General features: G+C 43.1%; 1 protein-coding gene across 1 annotated transcript in view; it reads right to left on the reverse strand.

Moving 5' to 3' along the window:
- The window catches only part of KDR (kinase insert domain receptor), a 57,585-nt gene that overhangs the window by 24,760 nt on the left and 10,343 nt on the right, over nt 1-22,482 (reverse strand). Inside the window, exons 3-9 of the mRNA XM_088056978.1 lie at nt 5,327-5,774; nt 4,058-4,148; nt 3,369-3,565; nt 2,092-2,216; nt 1,622-1,790; nt 388-527; nt 23-191 (exon numbers count right to left, since the gene is read on the reverse strand). Coding sequence (XP_087913104.1) covers nt 23-191; nt 388-527; nt 1,622-1,790; nt 2,092-2,216; nt 3,369-3,565; nt 4,058-4,148; nt 5,327-5,774 — 1,339 coding nt within the window. The remainder of the gene's footprint in view (nt 1-22; nt 192-387; nt 528-1,621; nt 1,791-2,091; nt 2,217-3,368; nt 3,566-4,057; nt 4,149-5,326; nt 5,775-22,482) is intronic.

Here is a 22,482-nt window from a genome sequence, read left to right on the forward strand (position 1 = left end):
ACTGAAGTGGAAAATGTCATACCGTGGATAACAAAGTAACTGCTGTTTTTCATGTTCATACGACCACTGGATGCTGCACAAGTATATCGACCTTTGTCACTTAAGGACACACTCTCAATGGTAAGGGTGCTCACAAACTTCTTTATTTCTCCTGCAGTGGTTTTTACATCCCTAATGGTGGCACGTTTTTCCTGTAACAGGCAAAAGACAGAAATGCTTGTAAGTGTCATTGTTATTCCTTCTGACACCTTTTGCATACTTGTGTATACCAGAAATTCCATTGTGTATTACCATCTTTCTCAATGTTTTAAAGGGGGAAGTGACATTATACCTCAATAAATCAAACTGCTTTGTGATGAAGTCACCTGTTAGTTAGAATGACTTTACCTTGATGGAAGGGTAGTCCCATTTAAAATCGATTCCCACATTCAGCTCTGTCCTTACAGTGCAATTGAGAACAAGTTTTTCTCCCACTGCCAGCTCTACTTCATCATGTGGGTTCATTGTCAGGTCATAAATTCGGTACCCTAGAGAAAGACAAAGGCACACGTGAAATATGGGGATAAGAAGAATTCTTTACAGTACTCAGCACCAAATTTCCCAGGTGAATACACCAAAACTACAGCTACAAAAAAGCCCCTTGATACCCCAGTGCAGCACGATAACGGGTGTACAAAGGAGCCTGAAGACAAGTGATGTGCTTGCCCTGAGCACTTCCCAGCTGAGACCTGTCAGACAGTGACACAGCAGGATTTGTGCACTTGATCAGAGCCCCTCCAGAGGTGGGAACAAGCAAGACACAGTGATTCACACACTTCCTCTGCCTTAGGCACCTTCATCTAAAATATTTCAAAACAGAATATTCTGAACGCAGAAATTCTACAGATATTCTGAAATTCCTCCAAATCAGAGTGAGGACTTGTGAATTTGGTGGAGAAGTAAAAGCCTTCTGTACAGAGTAAAGAGGGAGGAGCTGCTATGCCTTCCTGAAAAGCCAGAAGAGACTGTCTTGGTGCCATTTGGATACTTAAAATGGGCACTGTGTCCTCAGCTAAAAGAGAAATAGCTGCTGAGTTTCAGCTCAGGCTTAAGCCTCCACAGAATTAACACATTATTTCTGGGGTTTGATGAACATATGACAAAATATACCAGGAAAGCATAAAACCCTTTGAGAGCTGAGACACAGGTCTTTAGGGAGATAATACAACCCAGCTCTAAGTGAGACCTTCAGATCCACCCTTCCCTTGGTACCCCCTCAGAGCAATTTCTTTTCATCTGCTGCTGATGGATGCTTGCCTCTCATTTCCTTCAAATGTGACTGACATGGATAAGTGATTTTAGGAAAAAGGTTTGCATTGTCAGGAAAAAGAAAAAAAAAGAAATTAAAATCCCTGGCATCAATGTAAAACACTAAAAATAGAAGCACTTATCCCAGTGATCAACCAGAAAGAACACAATACATTGCATTTAAAAGAAAAGTGATATAAATCTCAACATCCATTTTGCATTAGCTGCATTGTCAGTATTGAATAACCTAGTGTCCAACCAAATGTAATTGGTTCAGTATGCTGTAGAAAGAAAAAGAACATTGGTTATAGAGAAATAAAAACCTTTGGCTTACCTACAACTGCAACTATGTATATCACAGACTGGTAGCTTTCATCATCTATTTTAGCTTCGCAGAAGACCATGCCTGCGTAGTTGATTAAATGACTGGGTATAGTGAAGCCTTTTTTATTATTCCATGAAATGGATTTACCATCAGGAACAAATATCTTTTCTGGATATTTCTGTTTGGAATATTGATAAAACACAAATTCAGATTTCAAAAATCAAACAACCTTGAATTGAAGTCACCCCCAGCACTTTCCACAACTGCAGTGCCCCATTTCAGCATCCCAGCCCAGGAATTAGTACATGCTCTGAGAGCTCAGTGCCATAGATGAGTACAGGTACATCTTGTAATCACAGGCTACAAAACTCACAACAACAGAAAGAAGTTTTTAAGAAATGTATTTATACTTCAAACAACATATTTATGCCACAGTGATTACAACTAACTCTTGAAAAATTAACAGGCTTCTTCCTTACCGCATGTAGAGATACATTGAGATTTGATACGGTTCCAAGGCACGGCACTACCACAGTTTTGTTCTTAGTGATGTATACAATGCCAAGCTGATCACTAACTGAAGTCACAAATGGTGATCTGTAATCTAGAATAATATTCAATTGATAAGTGGGTATTATTCATCATGTGATTTTCCAGTTTTGTTCTTTCCCTGTCTATTTTTTCACAAGTCAGTTTTATTATCTTCCATGTCATAAAGCAATGAAATAATGAGACTAAATAGGGGAGGTACATGTTTTTATAGACACCTCAGGTTTAGAATAACATTATTGTCAAAACAGTTATCAGCAGCATTGTGCACTTTGGAGAATGGCTTCCTGCTAAAGCAGTCCTTTTGCTGACAAAAAACTGATTTACCCTGGTGTGACTTTCCTTGCATAAGTGTTACAGGAAATATCAGTTAAAACTTGTGACATGTTACACTGACTCCCCTGATGGGAAGTATCCTTTTCAAAGTCAGATCAAAACACCAAAAAAATAGGTCCATGGTATTATAAAACAAGCTAAGTCATGTACTCAATTACATCTCATTTCTCAAAATGGTAACTATAAGTTAACAATAAAGAGGAAACAGGATGCATATGGAAATGAGGGTGAAGCCATCAGTGCAAAAAGGCAGATGCCTCAATGAATGCACTTACTGAAGCTGAGTGTACAACTGGAGGCTTTGCAGTGTTTGAGATGCTCAGCTGTGCTGCTGCCAACACAACTGACAGCCCAAGTTTGAAAACTGAGTTCTTACAGCCTGCATAGATTTCATCACCAGAGTCAGCAAATGTATGGAAGTTCATGTTTTGGGGTTTGGGTGTTTTTTGGGATTTTTTAATGATATCAGTACAAATTGTACAGTTTATCAGTTATGTAACTTTTAACAAATATAAAATCTCTGTAATCTTCTCTCATATGAAGCTCCTCCTGGGGTCAGTAATAGCTCTGCAGTCATGAGAACAAGCTGAGTTCATCAGAGATACGTATCAGTATGCTAAATTCTGGGTGGAGAACAGCAGACCACGTACTGCATATGGCAGGTCAGTTTAGAATTATAGGTACAAAGGCTTTTGTGTTGATGGCAACTAGCATACCTGAATTTAATTACTCAACATGAAAACAAGAAAAATGTTTCATAGGATCAAAAATTCTAGAATTAATAAATTTTAGCATCAAAACTGTTTTGAGACACTTGATATTCCTTCCTTCTCTTGATGCTAGGGAAAGAGACACCTGTGTAAGCACTTACCTTGAACATAAACATAAATGGTTGTAGCTGCCTGGTTGTCCCTGTAAAGGCACTTGTAGTCCCCTGTGTCATTGCCAATGACTTTGCTTAGAGTAAGTGTCTTGCAGTAGGGGCCATCACTGCAGTCTGTCACGGAGATACGCCTCTCAGCATTGCTCTGCTTGCTTGGCCACGACCACTCCAGTGGTCTCTGACCGCTGGGAAAGCAAATGTTAGAGGAGCAGACGCTTCTGATAGGAACCCCAGACCCACCAGTCTCTGTGGCTAAGGATGGGGATGGGCTTCACCCCCTCACACAGAGAGAGCGTCAAACCATGTAGGACAAATTCACACATAACCTACTTTTAACAGCTACAAGGAAGCTACTTGAGATTTACATTCTGTTGAATCTAAGTGGCAAAGCACCCAAAAGACAGCACTGAGAGTATGGCTCACCAGCAGGATCCACGAGGCCACATCCAACGCTTCCTCCTCCCAGCCACCCTACATTCCCCAGCCCTCTCCTGCTGCAACCCCTCCCACATAATTTCTAAAACTTGTCAGGGAAAAGTAAGGCAGAAGGCACAGAGGGAGCAGGGAGTAAACAGGAGTCATGACAGGAGAGAGATCGCATCACCTGCGATTCTGTACAAAAACTCACTACATAAATTACCAATCATCAAAATCATACTGAACAGACGTGTCCTTACCTGCAAGTAATATTTAGTGTGTTGTTTGCCATTATTGTGAGAACATCTTTTTGGATGCTAAGGGTTGGCTGATCCAGAGAAATAAATAAACCTGCAAAAACATGTATGAAATCCCTCAAATAAACCAAATAAACAAAGAAAATTCTACTCTGTCAGAAAAGTATTATTACAGGAATATGCAGCAGGTTTTAAGTGGACACTTTCACATCACCTATTTAGCAGCGAAGGGTAAATCATGATTTTTCACACATCCCAAAAAGTTAAAAAATTCTGTCATAACAGGAAGCAAAGGCAGATGGTCAGGAGCTAGCTGCAGAGAACTACAATTCAGCCAGCCAGGGTGGAGTTCCTGTTTTCTTGCATTGCCAACTTCAAGGTCTAACAAGAGGATGTGGGACATTGAAACGAAGTGAACCTTCATCTGATGATCTCACTCCCTTGGGGATTACCAACTTTTCTTATAATAAATTGAATATACTTCTTTGAGACTACTGATCAATGTAAAGAAACTATTTTATACTTTGTCACCAATTTGAGATCCCATGAACTTATTTTGCGCCATGATTTTCTAAGTTTATCTCTTTCCTCCTACGCAGTTAGGCAAAACTGTATTACTACCGGACTATCGGCACAGCAGCTTGCATCGCACCCACCCGCAGCCACTGGCGCTTGTCAGAGCTGTGATCTGGGTGCCGGTGCTTGCTCTGAGGCACCAGCCCAGCTTGTGCAACATTTGGGAATACCACAGGGAGAGATCTTCAGTCCGCCCTAGCTGCTGCCATCACCTCCAGGAATCCCGCCTCACCGGGCTGAGCCGCAGCCCCAGCCGTGACAGCTCGGCCGGCTTTAGCGGGCAACAAGAGAGCGTGGCCAGACCGGGACATTCCCTATTTCGCTAGCATTTCCCCGTGCTTTAATCACTTGCATTCCGAGCAGGTTCTTCGCTGATGACAGGTTTCCCGCGTTTGGCTCCAGGGACATTCTGCTCTCGGAAACGACAGCTGATGCTGGAGCCAAGCGAGCGGGACACTATGCCAGGACAGGCAGCCCGCTCCGACGGGCCAGCCCCAGCCGGCCGGACAGGAGAGGCCAAGAGGACAGGACAGGAGGGGTCAGCAAGCCCGCAGCCACGGGCGTCCCGTCCCACACGGAGACTCGCACTCGAGCAGCCCCGACAAACCCACAGGAAAGCCGCACCCGCGGCACCCGGGCATCTCCGCGCCCCCTCTCCTCGGGGTCCCGGCCCCCGGCGGCTCCCCGAGGGCTTACCGGGAGCTAGGCACAGCAGGACCGCCAGCAGTCGCGCCGCGCGGACCCCCACCCCGCGGCCGCCGGGGCTGCGAGACGACGCCGGGACGCCGAGAGAACCCTCTGTCCGACGGCAGCCGCGTCTCGTCCAGCCGAGCCGAGCCGAGCCGAGCCGAGCCGAGCCGAGCCGAGCCGAGCCGAGCCGAGCCGAGCCGAGCCGAGCCGAGCCGCACGCCCCGAGCCGCCCGGCGGGGATGCGGGACCCCGGCGAGCGGCACCGCCCCTCATGTGCCCGGGGCGGGGCCCGGGGCCGAGCCCCCGCCCTCCCCAGCCCGATCCCGCCCCCGGCCCAGCGCCGGGCCTCCTGCGCATCCCACCAGGATGCTTCCCTTCGGGGGGACAGCGAGAGCTCTGCCTCTTCCCTGCTCGGCGGCAGGAGGGATTCAGCAGTAAAATTCAGTCTCTGGCGCTACATCGTGAATTTCTGGGGTTTCTTAAAAATCCTCCCAACAGAAAAGGTCCCAAAGGCCAGTTGTATGAGGTACTGTCCGTGAGACACACGTTCCTGCCGGCAGCGACTGTACTGTCTGAAGTGTCTGGCAGCACCGGGGCTGAGCTCACAAGGTGGAGTTCCCCCCTAAGCATGTAGCGTGTACCCCACCACCCTCACTGGCCGCAGCCCAGCTATCGGGATCCAACAAATGCTGCCACAGCTGCCCTTCCCACCCGCCACCATCCACATCCTGCTCCATGTGGGATGCCCACCATGGCAGTAGCCATTGCCCTCTCACACCGAGTGTTAGGTTTTTTTTAGAAAAAATGAACCCCCCCAAAGGAATTATACCTTTTAATCAGAATTATTAACTAGTGACTAGTCAAAGAGAAGTTTGTGAGGTAGTCCTTTGGGAAAACTAAACAGACAGTGGTCATTAATGAGTTACCCATACATACAATATAAAGCCTCTGGGGGAGATAGATCAATAAAGAGAGGTATGTAGATAAACAGGGAGATAATCAGGTAGATAGAAACACAGCTGTGTACGTAACTATGCATGCATATACATATGTGTACCTCAACATGCTACCTTTTCCTCTTTCCCTGCAAATCTGCATGGGAAATGTCCACAAATGACTAAGTTAATGAAGCAGTGATTTTATTTTGCATGCAATGCAATTTCAGCTGTTTTACTGTACTGAGGAAAGAGTGGAATTTCCTTTGAAATTACACCCCTGTTGCCCACAGAGAGATACAGGGAATAGGAGAAGCCAAAGCTTTCCTGGAGATCAAATAAAATCCATGAAAAGTCAAATAAGACCCACGTGATTCAAGGGGCAGCAAGTCAGCTCCATGCAAATAAAAACTGCACTTGCTATTCTTATTAGCTCTTAAACCAGAATATTTGCAACCCTCATTAATACCCCCACCTCCATCATACTGTGGGTCAGGTCACTGGTATTGCTGAGTGATTTGGGGAACTCTGGCAGTGAGTTCAACTACTGACCTTGCTGAAACTAGACTGCATGTAAGGTTTCTGTGCTAGTGACAGATATTTAGTGAAAACCAAAGGTACCTACTGCTAAAAAAGCCAATTATGGAAACTTTATTTGTGGTGATTCAGGTTTTGTTGCATTTGACTACAAAGAAAAAAAAATTATAAAGGTTGGATGACCTAGAAGAAGTATTTGCCTCAAAAGCAGTTTAGGTAGTCAACAAAAAAAAATTAAATTATAGGGGTAAGTTAAAAACTATTTACATGAAATTGCTACAGGATCCACAGAAAACACTAAAATCACTGCCAGCTCACTTTAATGCTTTCTGCTTTCCTATGTGAGCTTCCAAAATGCAGCTGTAGAAAATATGCCCCTATATTGATTTTACAAGTAACTTTTCTAAAATTTAGTCAGATGATATGCAGCTACAGCTTACTGCAATGCCACCTGGGCTCTGTTTTCATTCACAGTCATTGCCATTAAGTGAGTGGTTTGGAAGGGGGGGCTGCTTTCATTGTTGAAAATTTGTGCCTGAGCTTTATGGAAACAAATACCTACTGCTTGCCCTAAGCACATCTAAGCCAAGATAGATGAATGCTAGCCCTCTTCAGGCCTTTTGGCATTTGCCATGTCCCCTGCCTCCTTCTCCCCTGCAGCATCCTGAGGAAGGGAAGTAAAGAGAGGGGCTGATCCTTCAAACACTCCAACCTGGTGAGTACACATCAATCTGAGCAGCTGGCAGCAAGGAGCTTGCATGTTGTGACTGTAGTTCATCCACAGGGAACTCTGCATTTCAAAAGCACAAATTGTTTTTATCTTCCTGTGTGAACCCAGTGAGATCTCAGTTTTTACACTGTGCTTCCTAAATGGGACAGAATTCTTCAGCACTTTGCCTGACTGTCAGTATAATCTTGGTTACTAGTGTCATCCCTGTAGTACCAGGGACATTTGTGGTACCAATGAGAACAAGAAGGTGACTTCTTTGACTGAGGCCCTAACCCTGTAAACATTTAACCACAGAAGTAGCTTTATTCTGAAGAGTCATTCAACAGATGCAGAACTTTTCATCTGATTCAAATTACTTACATGGTATTGGTGAGACTAATCTCCTAGGAAGATCAAATGAAAACTAGAGCCAAGTATCATTGAAAATGGTAGATGTTTGAGAAGGTGAGAATTGGAAAAGATGTGAGATGGCTTTACCAATACATGATGTATAATATCATATGTACTTTGCTAAACTGATTTTTCTGTTTTGAGCTCCAGTGGGGCTTTTGCAAGTGGATCTTGACTGGAAGATGCCATGGGGAACCTCTGAGAGAAAAATCAACCAGAGCACAGAAGAAAGACAGTCACCTAAAATCCAAGTGAAAGATTCATATAAATAATGTGTAAATAAAGTTGCTGTGATGGCTATGGGACACAGATATCTGGTTACAAAATCAAAACTCCAGTGGTTTAAGGGATGGCAGCTTTCTCATCCACTCTTTTAGGCTTTGATCTCTGCCCAGCCTTTGTGTCATCCTTCAGACTTGTAGAGTATCAGTGCTGAACAACAGGGATCTAGTGAGAGAAGCCAAGTATGTTAATGTATTTCAGTGAATACAGGGTGGGATCTCCTCCGTCTCCAGCGACAGTGTGAATGTTGAGAACTTCCTGAGATCTAAATCCAGTTTGCAACGGCTTCTAAAGATACTCTCTGTCTCAGCATTGTCACCCACCTCGAATAGTAGGAAAACCATTAAGACTTTTTAAATCTGCCTTTCTTCAAAAATGTGCCTCTGCCTTGGCCAGACAACGACAGCAAAGAAACGTGGGGTTATAGAAGGAGCTCGATGAAAGTTCAGCTGTCCTGCCACACTGAGCAGATCTCAATGCAGCGTGAGACCAGGCCTGGGGAGTTGAGGAAGAACTGGTGGCTGACAGACAGAATGCATCACTCCGTGCTTCATCAGATTGACTCCCAGCTCACACAGCATCTCCCACAGCCCCTGGGAGAGCAGCTTCCCTTCTGAAATGAGTGTGTTCCCAGTCCCATGGCTCATCTTCCTCCTTCCCTGCAGCCCCTTTCTGCTGCAGCCCGCACGCAGGGGAAGCTCCGTGTCCATGAGCGGCCCCTGGGAACGGTCTGAGCAATGGGAGGGGGCACCGAGCCTTGCCCAAGCCAAACAGGGCCGGCGAGCCTTTGTTTGTGCCTCTGCTCCTCTGATCGCCAACAGCTCATTAAAAGCAAGACACAAAGAAGCAGCAGAGGAACCGGACAAGCCCCCTCCGGTCTCCTCCCCGACCTGTCACGACTCCCCCTGACTCTGTCAGGGCTTCCCGGACAGCCCTGCCGAGGAGTCCGACTGGAAGCCAGGGCAGCAGCAGCCCAGCGGCCCTTTGTTTGCTTAATTATTCAAATAACAACCTGGAGAGAGATAAGAGCTGGCCCTGGCAACACCGATTATGTGCTTTCCTGCTCCTGTGGCTCACCAAGTTTGCAAGGGGTCAGCATCCCAGGCAGAATCCATCTGGAATGCGGCAGCCAGCAGCCTCCCGGTCACACCTCTGTGCCGCAGCCACGGCTGCAAGCACCTCAGCATCTAATGCAAGAGTGGATGATCTGTCTTCATGGCAGACTGCACCACTGCAGCAGCCTGCAGCCCTGGCCCCAGTGTGGCTCTCATCAGACATGCATCCCCAGCACACTGATAAACTTTGAGGAGGCAGACGTGGAAGTATATGCAAGATGCCGCTACAAGAAAATGAGATGGCGTTCATGTAAATGGCATGCAAGATCAGAAACACATTTACCACAATATATACTTTGTGTGTAGACCCCACAAAACATGTTGGTTTGCAAGGGGCATTGCAAAGGACAAAATTTAACCTTCCAGCAAGAACTGAAATAATAATTGTCTCAGGTGAGAACAGATGTGGAAGTAGGAATGAGATGGCCTAAACCCACTAATTTTCAGAATTGCTTAAACGTAGAGGTTTGAATGTTTCTATTTTCAGAGTATGCCAAAAACATGGATACCTTAGCTGGAGTCTAGGGATATGTGCTTTGTATTTGGCTTTTTACCTCTATAAACAGGAGGTGTGAGTTTGGTGTGCATGGAGATCCCCAAAGCAGCTTTATTCTAGCTTGGCTGGATACTGATGGTAACAAAACTGGAGGAGCAAGTTAATTGCTGTCAAACCCCAGGCTAGTCTAAAGCGCCTTGGATATGTCTCTCCACTCCTAGGCATGTAATTATGGTTCGAGGCACGTGGAGTTTTAGGGACACACCTTTGAAAAACTCATTTTATTTCATTGTTTATTTACTTGCCCCTATTGTGTCCTAAAACACTGCGTAATTACTCCTGCCAGGACAACAGGGTCCTACACACCCTTCATTCAAGGAGTTATTCCTTTTTTTACCCTATCTAGTTGTTTTTTCCCACCAAACTCTTTTCAAGGCAAGGGCTTTCTGGAGAAGGGAAAAATGCCTTTGTTGTTTATGTGGCTGAAGTCTATGGATTCTCTGTTGCTTGCAGCAGGAAGCAGCTCTGAAGCATCGCTTTCTGAGCAGGAAGCAGAGGGTGTCTGGGGCCCCTGGTCAGTTTGGCTAATGGATGGGCAACTGGTGACAGGGAAAAGCTACAGATTCTTACACAGAAGTGGCATGCAATACTTTTTTCCTTGTTTTTTTTTTTTTTTTTTACATTCTTTTTCTTCCCCTTGACTTTTCTTTTTCCTTTTTGGGGCTCAAAGTTGAAAGTCTCTGAAAAAAGTCTCAAAGCCTAGGTTGAAAATAACTGCTGGAGAAGGACAAAATCCTTTTTTCTGTTAGTTGCCTGGTGCAGCATGTTTTCACTGCATCCCCTCCTGTGAAGAGATTTGCATTCACAAAAATATCCTCACCTCCATGCTGCAGGAATGGAAAGCAGCATCCTTAGGCACTTCGTAAAAATGGCTGTGTTTTTTATGTGAATTCTCTTAATATTCACTGAAGGAAAACAAGGGATCAAAACAAGTTTCACACTACTTACAGAGAAGGTCCTGGAGCAAAGACCTGGATTCTGGACCATGTGCCTGCAAATATGGAAGGAGCTTGTTTGATGTGGAACAGCACCATCAGAAAACCTGAAATGGCCACCTGTTATGGAATGGTGTCTGAGGCTTTCTAGTGACCCAAAGCCAGGCTTCCCACAGCTGAATTTCTGTGGTAGTAGAAGTCTAACTTTGGGAAAGAGTCTGCCACAGATAAATGTTATTGTTTTTCATGAAATAAAGAAAAATTATGAATGTATCTGACAGGGAGCCAGACAATCCAACCAACATATTCTTACAAGTCATCATTGCGTTAGGGGTAGAAGAAATGCACCCCAGCTCCTGGGGTGTTTATGTGTCCCATACAAAAGGAAAAATCTGAAGGGCTTTGTGTTGTTTGTAGCACTTTTCTGCTATGGAAGTGCCTCAGTGTCTGCTAGGAGTTTTGTCATGTTGCAGCCTTTCATTGGTGTCACTCTAATCAGATGTCTCTCCTATACCTTACCACTCCTTAAATGAAATAAATATGTACCTAATATCTTAGAGACATTTAACCACTGTCATGTTTGCTTGACACTTGGCAGAAGAGTTAAAAAAATTATGAATCAAGTAGATAGAAAAAGTAAACAGACAGACAAAAAATGTGATTAGTAAGTCCTATTTCCCCAAAGGGCCAGCCTAAAATTTACCGGTCACAACAACTGGAAAAAACTGCCAGCACTTCATAGGACAGCATTAAGAGTTTAAACTGGAGGAAACTCAAAGGAGAGCAAAGGGCTGTCAGGAGCTGCAAAAACTCAGCCACAAGGAAAGGCTGACAGATCTTTCAATCTTGAGACTGTTCAATCTTGAAGAAGAGGAGACCAGACAGAAAGGCATGATAACAACCTTCCAGTGGGGACAGGCTGGAGGTCCCTGATCAATTATCCTTATAGTCACCAAAGGTAAAAGAGGAAATAATCAGTCTAATTTTCTGGACAGGAGATTTATCTCAGGCAATGGGGTACACTTTCTGATTTTCAGGGCAGTTAAGCACTGAATAAGGTTGTCTGGAGAGTCTGGGACTGACATCAATTGAGGTATTTCAGATCAGATCTCTCAGATCTTTGTAAAGGATGAAATTTAATTCTAATTTACAATAGAAGTTGGTATTATAGAGTCTTCTCAGTTTTATTCAATTCACATGTATTCATAATTAATAGGTATACAATTTGTGATTTCCCATTCTTTAATAAAACAGCCCAAAATTATGTACTTCTTTATTGGGTCAGGTGAAATATTTAATCCAGCCTACAACAACATTTCAGCATTCCTTTTCAGATAGAAGAGCTAATCTGATCAGTTTGAGTTGATACCTCTTCTATACCTTTTTCTTGGAAGGTACCTTGAAGTGACTGGATTTCCTGTCATTTTTTGTGTGTTCAGCAACACAACTGAAAAAATCCAAAACTACCCAACCTCCGAACCCTTAATCACATTGCCCTTCTTCCAGGTAGGAGCTCCTGGGAGGTACCTGAGGGCAAAAATTGGTGAGGACTTCTGAAATGTGTCAACAATTGCCAAAGTTCAAGCAGAGTTTTATAGTGATGGCTCAAAATTACATCAAACGACTTTCCCAAATCAGAGCCAACAGCACAGAGCATCTCTTGTGCCATTGGCTTGGATGATGTGACATCCCTTTCCCAACTAATGCTTGCTAGTAGACTTAAACTGCATTTAGGAATGCCTCCAAATTGGTTCCCTCCAGGTAATTATCTTTCTTCCCAAATATTTTCACAGCCAGGATAAGTAAATGGTAACTGTATTATGGGACATAATGTAAGGACTTTGGAACACAAAGAACTTTGAGATCCACAAAAGTCACAGCAAGGGCTCCTACAGATATAGGAGGCATCTCCATCACTCTGCCATTCTTCTGAAGACTTTTTCTAGCACACCTGGCTCTAACAGTCCCTCTGAAGAACAATTTTTGTCTCAACAGTGAGAGTCAAAATTTACTTGCACAGCAGATATCTTAAATGTGGTTAAACCCGTTAAAGTTGTAATACAGGAGTTGATTTTTAACACCTGTGTCTCAAAAGCCATTTCTTACAAAGTGTAGAAGTTCATCACAGCTAATTGTGTCTTTTCATGTTAGTATTTTTCTTTGTTTTACTTCATTCCCATTTTCATGGGATAATGGCCATCATTTGTTCCAAAGAAAAGAACTGTTCCACTAAGGGCAAGTTCACCTTCAGGTTTCCCTTCCAGGACACAAATCAGTCAGGTTTGAAAAGGTACAGGGAGAACAGCAGTTTCTTTGCTGATCGGAGTACTCTCTTTACAGGGGTACAAATCACGTTTCAACAGTCTGGGGAAGCAGACTACCTCAATTCTCACAATCACATTCTTTACCCCAAAGCCAGAAACCCTAACCCAATGCTCTTTTTTCTATGTATTTTACCTTTGTGAACAAGTTGATTGATTACACTATTTTTAATCATCTGACTATCTTTTCACATCTCTCATCCAAGATGAAAAATCATAGCAAATATTGTACCACTTCCTCATTGTTTTCTGCTGTGGCTGTAGCAAAATGAATCCTCTGAACATTTAGTAGCTGATGTGTGGCAGTGTGGGACCAGAAGAAAAGCATCAACAGGAAAGGAAAGGAAGTGACCGGGCACTGACTGTATTCTTCACTGGGTTTCTGTCACCAAAGGTTGTCACCAACCAAAGGTTAAAAAATACATTCCACATTGTTTTCTGGAGGGGGACGCCCAAACAAGCCATGCACAAAATTCATAGAATAATCATTAAGGACAAAAGGAAGTATTAGGACATGTAGTGTGACCTTTGAAAACCACAGGCTGCAAAAGGAGCCCACTGGGACGCAATGCTTCATTATTGAAGTACAAATTCTACTAGAAGAGAAGAGGAATATTTACTAGAAGCTTGAGCCTGGCTGAAGTTAGAGCCAGACAATTAATAGCAGGTGAATGGCTCAGAGCCTGCACATTATTCAGGAGGATTTTAGGATCACATATAATAGCAACTTTAGCACTGTGTTGAGATTATTCTAAAAAGACAAACTGTATAATCATATATTTGAGGGCTATAACATACACATTTATATTTATACACATGTATATCTGTACTCTGTGAGAGGTCAGGAATATTTCTGGAATTCTACTAGCATAACATTTATTAACTACACAGTAAATATAGCTGATAAGCATTTTGAAATTATTTCATTTCACTGAATTGCTGATTCAGTGCTTGTAATACATTACCATTCCGACCCTTTCAGTTGTGGGAGTCACCAAGGTGACCCTTCCTTGTAACACTCGTAGTAAGCAATGTGGACACCTTTTTCCTCCTGGCCAGACTCAGAAGGAGCTGATTAAGGCTAACAATGCCAAGGAAACAATAAGGAAAGCACAGAACCTTGGGAGGGGCTGGAGGGTTCCCTCGAGAACCATCCTGCAGCTGAGGGAGCAGTCAGGGAAAGAGCCCAGCTGTGTTCCTTTCCACAGCCAGCATCACATTTTCCAGGCAAGCCCTGGATACAGAACACCACAGACTGGGAAAACTGATCTACTGAGACTGCATGGTGGAGACTTCCAGGCCGTCCTCTGGGCATTGCTTTCTCTGCAGAGGTTATAATTCAGTGTTAGCATTTTCAGCTGAGACCAGCAGTGAAATGCTGGGCAATGAAGAGGTGAGATGGGAATTGTGAGTCCAAGAACGACATGGTGCAAACTAACAGATGAAGATGTAGATAGGGATGCCAAGTCTCCAGGCTTAAATTGGTAGGAAGGACTTTCTATCGGCATTAGAAATGAGTGGTGAAAGCAGCCGTTTGGGTGAAAAGGGTGAGAACCTTATGAAAGTGACATGGACCTCAGATTATCTGGTTTTGGACCTTTGTCCATAAAATGCCACATGATGCGAGTCAGCAGGAATTCCCCATAAGCCTGAAATTAGCCCTAAATTGCAGGAAATGCTATGCCAACACTGAGGTGTTGGCACCACACATGACACACCTCCTTATTCTTTGACATCTGCAAACTGTCATGTGCCAAGAAAAAGGTAACTGAGCAGTTCAAGGAAGGAAGACATTGAGATCAGTGTCACTGAGACTGCCAAGAAGACTTCTTTTATTTCAGAATTAGAAATACAGGAATATTTAATTTATAAAAGGTGAGAATCTAAACATAAAATCATCATTTCTAAAGTTTTAAAAATGATAGATTTTTTAACCCCAAAAATATAGCAACAGGTGTCAGCGAAGAACAAATCTGTCAAATGTCCACAGATGCATGAACAGTCACTATATAGAATAAGCCTCTGTCTCTTCATTCCTTTCCCTCTGCCTGATTTATAATGTTATTTACTCTGTTCACACAGGTTAACTGTGAATTTTCTATCCTCTTGTTATCATTTCAGTCACTAGATTTCTGTGTGTCTGTGTGTGTGAACCTGTGAAAATATTTTGATTGAACTGGTGCAAAAATATTTCAGGCAAATCCAAGGTATGGATGTCAAAACATGCCAGGAGAATAACACAACTACTGGTATCTAATAACATTATCCAGTTATTAAAGGAACCAAGTGGGAAAACATAGGTATATGTTTTCTAGTTATCTGGAAAAAAGAAAAATAAAAGGATCCTGATTAAAAGTTATTAAATGACTTTAAATACTGCCTCCCTTCCTTAATCCATGTGGCCTACAAAGCATGGCCCCAGCTGGGCAGGAGAGCACACATAAGTAGGCAGCTTTGCCATGCTCAACTGGTGCAGCCAGCGAAAGTCACTTTCCGTAGCCTCCAGCCTTCCTCTTGGATATGTGTGTCATCAGGAAAACTAAGTCCAGGCTCCCTACTTTCTCTTCCGCCCCTTTAGCTCCACATGTTTCCTGACCCTTGGCTCCTCTGCTACAAGGGCTTGCCACCTGCATGCCGGCTCTGCTAGCACAACCACATCCTGTACCTTCCCCTGGCCAGGGGTCATTACTTTCATCGGCCCATAGGATAGCTGTGTGCTGGGAATGTATTTGGGTTTAAACTACCCTTGTGAATGAAAACAAGCCAGTGTTTCCATTGCAGGGTGCAGCAGGGAGAGCTGAGTGGTAAAAAAGGAACCAAAGACTGTGTAGCATCAGGCTGGTTGCCTCTTTGGGTATGATGATGAATGCCACATGGGGATGGGGACCTGGGCCTTTGCAAATTGGCTTACAGAGGTTACAGAGTGTGTGAAAAAGCTGAGTGCTGTTTCTCCAAATATGTCTGTCCTCCTCTCCCAAGGAAGGCACTGCAATGAGTGACAGGGAAAAAAAGTAATTTGCACTTTCTCCTATATTTCCCATCCCATTTCTGTTGCCATAATGTGTCCCGCCCATTTTTTTCCTCTGGTGATTTTCCCAGAATAAGAATCTCTTCACATGAGATGCTGTTTCTGAGGAAACAAGAGAATAGCCACATCTGGAGGGTGAGCCGGAGACATCATCAAGGACATAATTTAACAGAGAAAAAAAACAATCCTAAAATGTCAGTGGCAGGAGGAGAAACATGTCTGTCTCCATATGCTCAGGCATGGAAGAAAAAAAGTCTCATTCCAGTTAAGTTCAGCATGGAGTTTTTCTTACCTCTATTGATCCAGCTCCCCAGATGGCTGCTATTCTGGTGCTACAGCAATGAAATTACTGCCCACTTGCAGTTATCGGGTTGTATCATTGAAGGACAGTGACTAAACAGTGGAAACAGGTCCTCCCACATCAGTCCCCAGTGCGATGTTCTCCAAGAGGACAAGGCAGGCTGAGGAGTAGCACAACACTCTCTGGCTGTGGGGTGGCTTTGGAAAGCCATGGAACCCCTGAACAAGCTAATGAGGGCTGCAACAAAATCCAGAGTGTTAATGTGTTACTATGTCCAAACGTACTTCAGGTGCCAAATGCCAAAGTGCCTTGGATTTATTCATTGCAAATCATAGGAAAATGAAAGACCAGTGCCTTTCAAAAAGAAACCACAGTGTTTCCAAAGGAAGTCCAGTTCTGACCTCCTGTGCACTGATGCAGACTAGAAAACTCTGCATGAACATCCTTCACTGGTCAATGTAAGGTATCTGAAATGCCACTTAAAATTAACTCGCCCTGAGAAAGCCAAAAGACTGAGAAAAAATTCAGCCACATTTCTGATAGGATTATTCAACTTAATAATCCTTTTGACAGAAACCCAAATTCAGTAACCCTTAATTTCTCTGAAGTTGGTAATGACTTCTGCTCAGTGTGATGAAAGAAGAAACGCCAAGTAGTCCTTCATCTGAAATATGACCTTCTGATTGCAGTGCAGAGAGTCCTCACACAGGTCCATAACTACCATCAATGAGTAAAAAATAATTTTACCCATGAGCTGATATCAGATCTATGTTCTTAAAAACAATGGTTAGTGTTCCATGTGAGAAAGAACCTACACAAAGAATAACACCAACTTTCATTCATCAGGAAGTGTTTGCACAACCTATAGTAATCAGTTGATTTTATAAAAAACACACAACTGCAAAAGTTATATGCTCTTTGGAATTCAATTGGTTTGAATAAATGGTAAGGCTGTTGCCACCAGTAAAGTTAATCTAGATTTCTTCAGTATGAACAGGTTAGACTTAATTCTTAATGGTTGGATATTACCAATTATCTACCTGAAGTCATTACTTTTAAAACTGTAATAGAAAGAAAGATATAATCCTCTACTGTGAGTGTGGTGGGGCTTTTTATGGAGTGGGAACAGAGACATCATTTTCTTCAAAGTGAACATCAACACACAGTGATACACAATGAAGTTCCAATACAGGGAAAAACTTGTGTCAAATTTTGGAGGTGATATTTGGGGACAGCCTTAACCTGGAAGAGATTTACTTTGGGAGATGACACAACAGCAAAGCAGGCTCTCCACACTTTATCCATCACACTGAAGGGTCTGTACATTGTCCTATTCCAGAGGTGAAAGAAACTGCCTCTTATCTTTGGATCAGCTTTAGTAATAGCTGTATAGCACTTTGGAATTGCAGCCTTTATACCCTGGAGGACTTGTAATGGTCTGGATAAGGAGGAACTTCCATTTGATGTCAAGCACCAGGAAAGGCTCTGCAAAATGACTTCTTATGAAGGCTGGAAGTGTCTGGGTTTGGTATGTTTAGTGGTAGAAAATGCTCTAGTTGTGAGAGAGGACGTTATAGTGGGAAAAAAACACAGTATCTGAAGAGACAATCTGCTGAACATGTAAGTGAGAAAAGTATCTCCAGAGCTCTCACCTAATTGATAAAGGTCTTATAGGCACAGAAATTTTTCCTTCTATGAAATACTCCTCAAAATGACCATTATCAATCCAGAGGCCACAGTAAATATTTAGATTTTTCTTAGGTTTTGTTTGAGCCTGACAGTCTTAATCCAGTGTTAGCAACTACAGTTTTGAGTTACCATTAACAAGAAAGGGCGTAAAACCCAAGCCACCCTTTCTTGGCTGTGCAAGTTGACTACTGTGCTGTATAACAAATGGGCTACCATGGTGGGGTTTCCTAAAATAAAGGCCCTGTAGTCATATTATAGCCCAGAGAAGCCAGCACAGGAACAGAGGCCACTTTGCCCAGTTTCTGAATCGCAGTGGAGGAGAGGGAGCTGCTGCAGCCAGCATCGCTCTGGCTACGGAGGCAGCGCAGCAAACAGATACAAGTACTGGGCCCAGCAGGGACATCCAGACCAGCTCAGATGCTAGCCTGGAATGGCTGATCAGTGAAAGTACTTTAAAATCTTTGGATGGAGAGTCCATGTAAATCCTGTTTGAGGTGAGTAAGTCCTTTTTGTGCTCCTGTTCCTTTGATGAGCAAAGGATTTGAAGACCAGCAGTGTATTTATTTTACAACGCATTCAGCGTGTATACTTCTGAATGATAAGATGGTTTATCTGTTGTTTGCTTAATCTTTTCCTGTCATTCATGGAGATTAAGCACCATTTTCATTGTAAACATTCTCTCTGCTCCCCTTATAATTCCCTAAGGATGCACTACTTCAGATATGCCTTCAAATAATGAACAGGCAAGGACTAATAAATATTTCACACATAAAAGGAATCTTGTAGAAAAAGGCTCTAATAGCCCCCTTCATTATGGGGGATATTTCCATCTGATTTTTACTCCTTGAAACTTTTCTTATAACTCAGAGAAAAATATGGACTTCCAGTGAAAGTGGCAAGCACACCCAGACCTAGATAAAATAAAACTATGGAAAATTAACTGTCAGGAAGCAGAGCACTTATTTTGTGTGCCCATCCCACTTCCTATAATGCATTTTAAAGCAGGGGCTGTTCTATATCACAGCTCAGTGAAGTTTACTATACATTTTTCCATCGTCATCTAAAGCACACTGTGCTTTTAAGACTAAAGATTAAGTAAGGAGAAATTGAAAACATAATACATGCTGAAATTTCTGTACTTGTAAAATCCAAGTTAAAAAAAATGTCAAAAAAGGAAAAATACCAGAAGGCTCATATAGGTTTCCCTCAGCTGGTTTTTAAGTAAAAGTTGCCAGTCTATCCCGATTCTAGTCATCAGAGAATAATTAATTAGTAAGGCATAAGGCATTTCATTTCAATGGCTCTGATAAATTCCCAATGCCCAGTATGGTCAGAAATCATGCCACCTTTGGTGTTTTTTCACATATCTTGAAGGTATTGCTTCCTTCATTTTGTTTACTGCCCAAGTACTCACTGTCTGAGAAAAAACCCCCGAACTACAAAACAGTGGATGAAGCTGTGTGCATCTAAACATCTAATTCCTTTTAACAAGAATCCTGGGGAAATTAAGTCCACAGATCCCAAATTTTATGCACAGTTCCTCATTTTAAAAGAAATGTTAAGAAAACAGAAACTGTGGGTTTTCTTTGAAAAAGGTCTGATTTATGAGATGGAAAAACTCATGGTGATTTCTGTCACCCATTTCTCAGAAGCTGTTACTTTTGCTGTAGGATGTCTCATTGGCCTCTGCGAATCCATGGGGTTTACGATTCAGCAAAATCTCAGAATAAGTGCCTATTTTGTGAAAAGATAATAAGCTGCAGTGGTTCAGTAAGGGCAATATACTTTAGGAAAGAAGACTGAAGAGATAGGGACCTGGACACCTAAATCCATCACATCTGCATAGGCATGTATCCTGCTTCTGAGGTCTTCCACAACATGGACATAGCTGATCATGCAATACTTAGCCAGTCCCATGATACTTGCATCCAGACACCTCTAAATGAAGTAGACGATGGAGCATCACTGGACACAGAAGTGGCTTTGGAGCTTCCCCTTCCACTTTCTTAACAAGTCATGCCTACCGTTTGCTGACAAAAAATAGTCAGCAATTCGTCACTGCCAGCATGGGCACCAGAGCGCTGCGTTCACTCAGAGCTGTGCTGTTGATGCCACGGCTTGATCCCTCATCTTCCTTTCATGTGGTGAGTCCCACTGTGGTCCCTGCCACGGTAAATGAAACTGCATGAGTAGGAAGTTAACTATTCTGGCAGCTAAACAGATTTTTGACCACAGAGTTACAGCAATAACCAAAGCTGCTGGATGGTCAGCTTTCAAAATCTTGAGCTTGGATCATTCACCATGACACACATGTACTGATAGTAGTGAAAAACTTTGGTTCGGGACTTGTGTTTTACTGGTGGTATTAATCTCAACCAGAGACGTAAAATTTAACTTGCATTACCCATAAACACAGTAGGTTCAGGTCCTGATGTCATGCTTCACATGTGGGCTGAGGTGAGCCTTCTGAGAAAGATGTTCCCAGCCTCTTCCCCAGACATCCTTGTGGCTTTCTTAGGGCCAGCACAAGTGCTACAGTCCTAGAGGAAACACAGATCCTTCCCACCCTAAACAGAGTATTGGTTTTAGGGCTAATCTGAATATTGCTGGCCAGCTGATGCCTCAGGCATGGCATCTGAAAATGAAGCTGAATATTTCAACTTTTCCAGCCTGATCCAGGAGCACTGGAAGGAATTCCATGCTACGCCTCCAGGCATAAGCTGTCACTTCTCTGTATTGATTTACAGTGAGTTGGTCAATTGAGTTCATCTGGCAGTAGACAGACCAAATTCCAAGAAACATCCTTCCATCAGTTCAGGTCAACAAAACAACACAACCCATAATCATGCAATTATTAGAGAGTAGAGAATTTATGATAAAAGCTGAAAAGGATTGATCAACTCCTTGCTGGCAGTGAGCACTCAGGTCTGATTTGGTAAATCATGAAATTGCACCAGAATGCTGCTGCCTCAACTGGATCAAGTGGATCATGTTCTCTGCAAAGCTTCCTGTTTTCCAAAAAATCATCTTCTGAACTGGCATAAGCAGCAATGTCACTTGCCTTTGCAGACTGAATCACATTTTCAATTCCCTCTTTGTGTTCTCCTGTTCTTTCCTGAGAGCACAGAGTCTGGATGATTGTTCTGGAGTTTTCACCAACCTTAACTTCATACAAATTTTTCTTTTCTTTCTCCCTTTTGGAAGCTGTTGATTTTAAAAGCTCACACCTACTGTAAAGGAAAGTCTTGATCTGACACAATCACATTTCAAGACTGTGTTGAGTTTTGACCTCTTGTGAGCACCTTGCTGCAGTGACCTCGTTCAGAATGACAGCAGGCTTTCAGAGAGGGAACCTTTCCAGCAAGCTCTCAGCGAGGTGTGCAGCGAAGGCAAGCGCAGATGGGGAAAGAAACAGCTCTGGGGCTCTGGCCTGTTTGATGGAAATGAAAAAACATCAGCAAATTTGTAAGAGCTGACTGAGGCCTTTTTCAAAGAAGCACAACAGCTGCAGGGCTGACTTTGAGGCTGTCATCCTGTGCTGTGCGGTGCACTTTGACCACATTCTCACAAACACCGTCTTCCAGTTACAGGCAGGCTTGGTCACTTTGCTGCAGAAAATGTGGGGTGAAATGATACACCAGCACTGCAAGACATATAGCAGTGAGCAACAAGCAGATCCACAGTTAGAGTAACAACAATGAAGATGTTCATCATTAATAAAAACAACAGCATCACAGCTCAGGCGAAGAGGTGGGAGGAGTCATAAAACTAAAAAAAGGTTAATTGACAAAACTTTATTTTTCAATGTGCAAATTTCTTAACTAAAGAAGGTAATTTGATTTGGACATCACCTCTAACAACACTTGTAATTTGACCTCACATAGGTCCTGCTGCTTATGATTTGTTTTAGTTCAGTCTTGCAAGTCCTGCCCTTGTTATTCCTGAAGAGGTTTCAGCTTGTGTCCTCAGCTTTAAGCATATATATACATATATCTCCCATGGCTTTCACAAACAGGAAGAGTGTTTCGAGGCTGACATGCACTATGTTGACATGCACTATGGGACTGCAGCTTGGGCACTCATCTGCAGCACGTCGTGAGATCAAGCCTTGCATGATTTAAAGCTGTCATTCAACATGTTGTCCTGTAATAAGGTTTTTCTGGACTCGAGGAGCTGAGTCTAGGCTGTGTGTCATTTGGAGAAAAGTGACTTTTGCAGTGAGAGCAGGAATATGTCTTGAGGAGTGAATAATTTTGCTGCATGCTGCAGTTTCCACCACAGTGCTTTACTTCAAGTGCTGCTTCTTGCCTCAGGGAATATTTTCCCACTCTCTGGTGTTTATA

This window comes from Pseudopodoces humilis, chromosome 6, assembly GCF_049639895.1.
Source record: "Pseudopodoces humilis isolate 2021_Gansu_Grassland_sample_001 chromosome 6, ASM4963989v1, whole genome shotgun sequence".
Lineage (NCBI taxonomy): Eukaryota > Metazoa > Chordata > Aves > Passeriformes > Paridae > Pseudopodoces > Pseudopodoces humilis.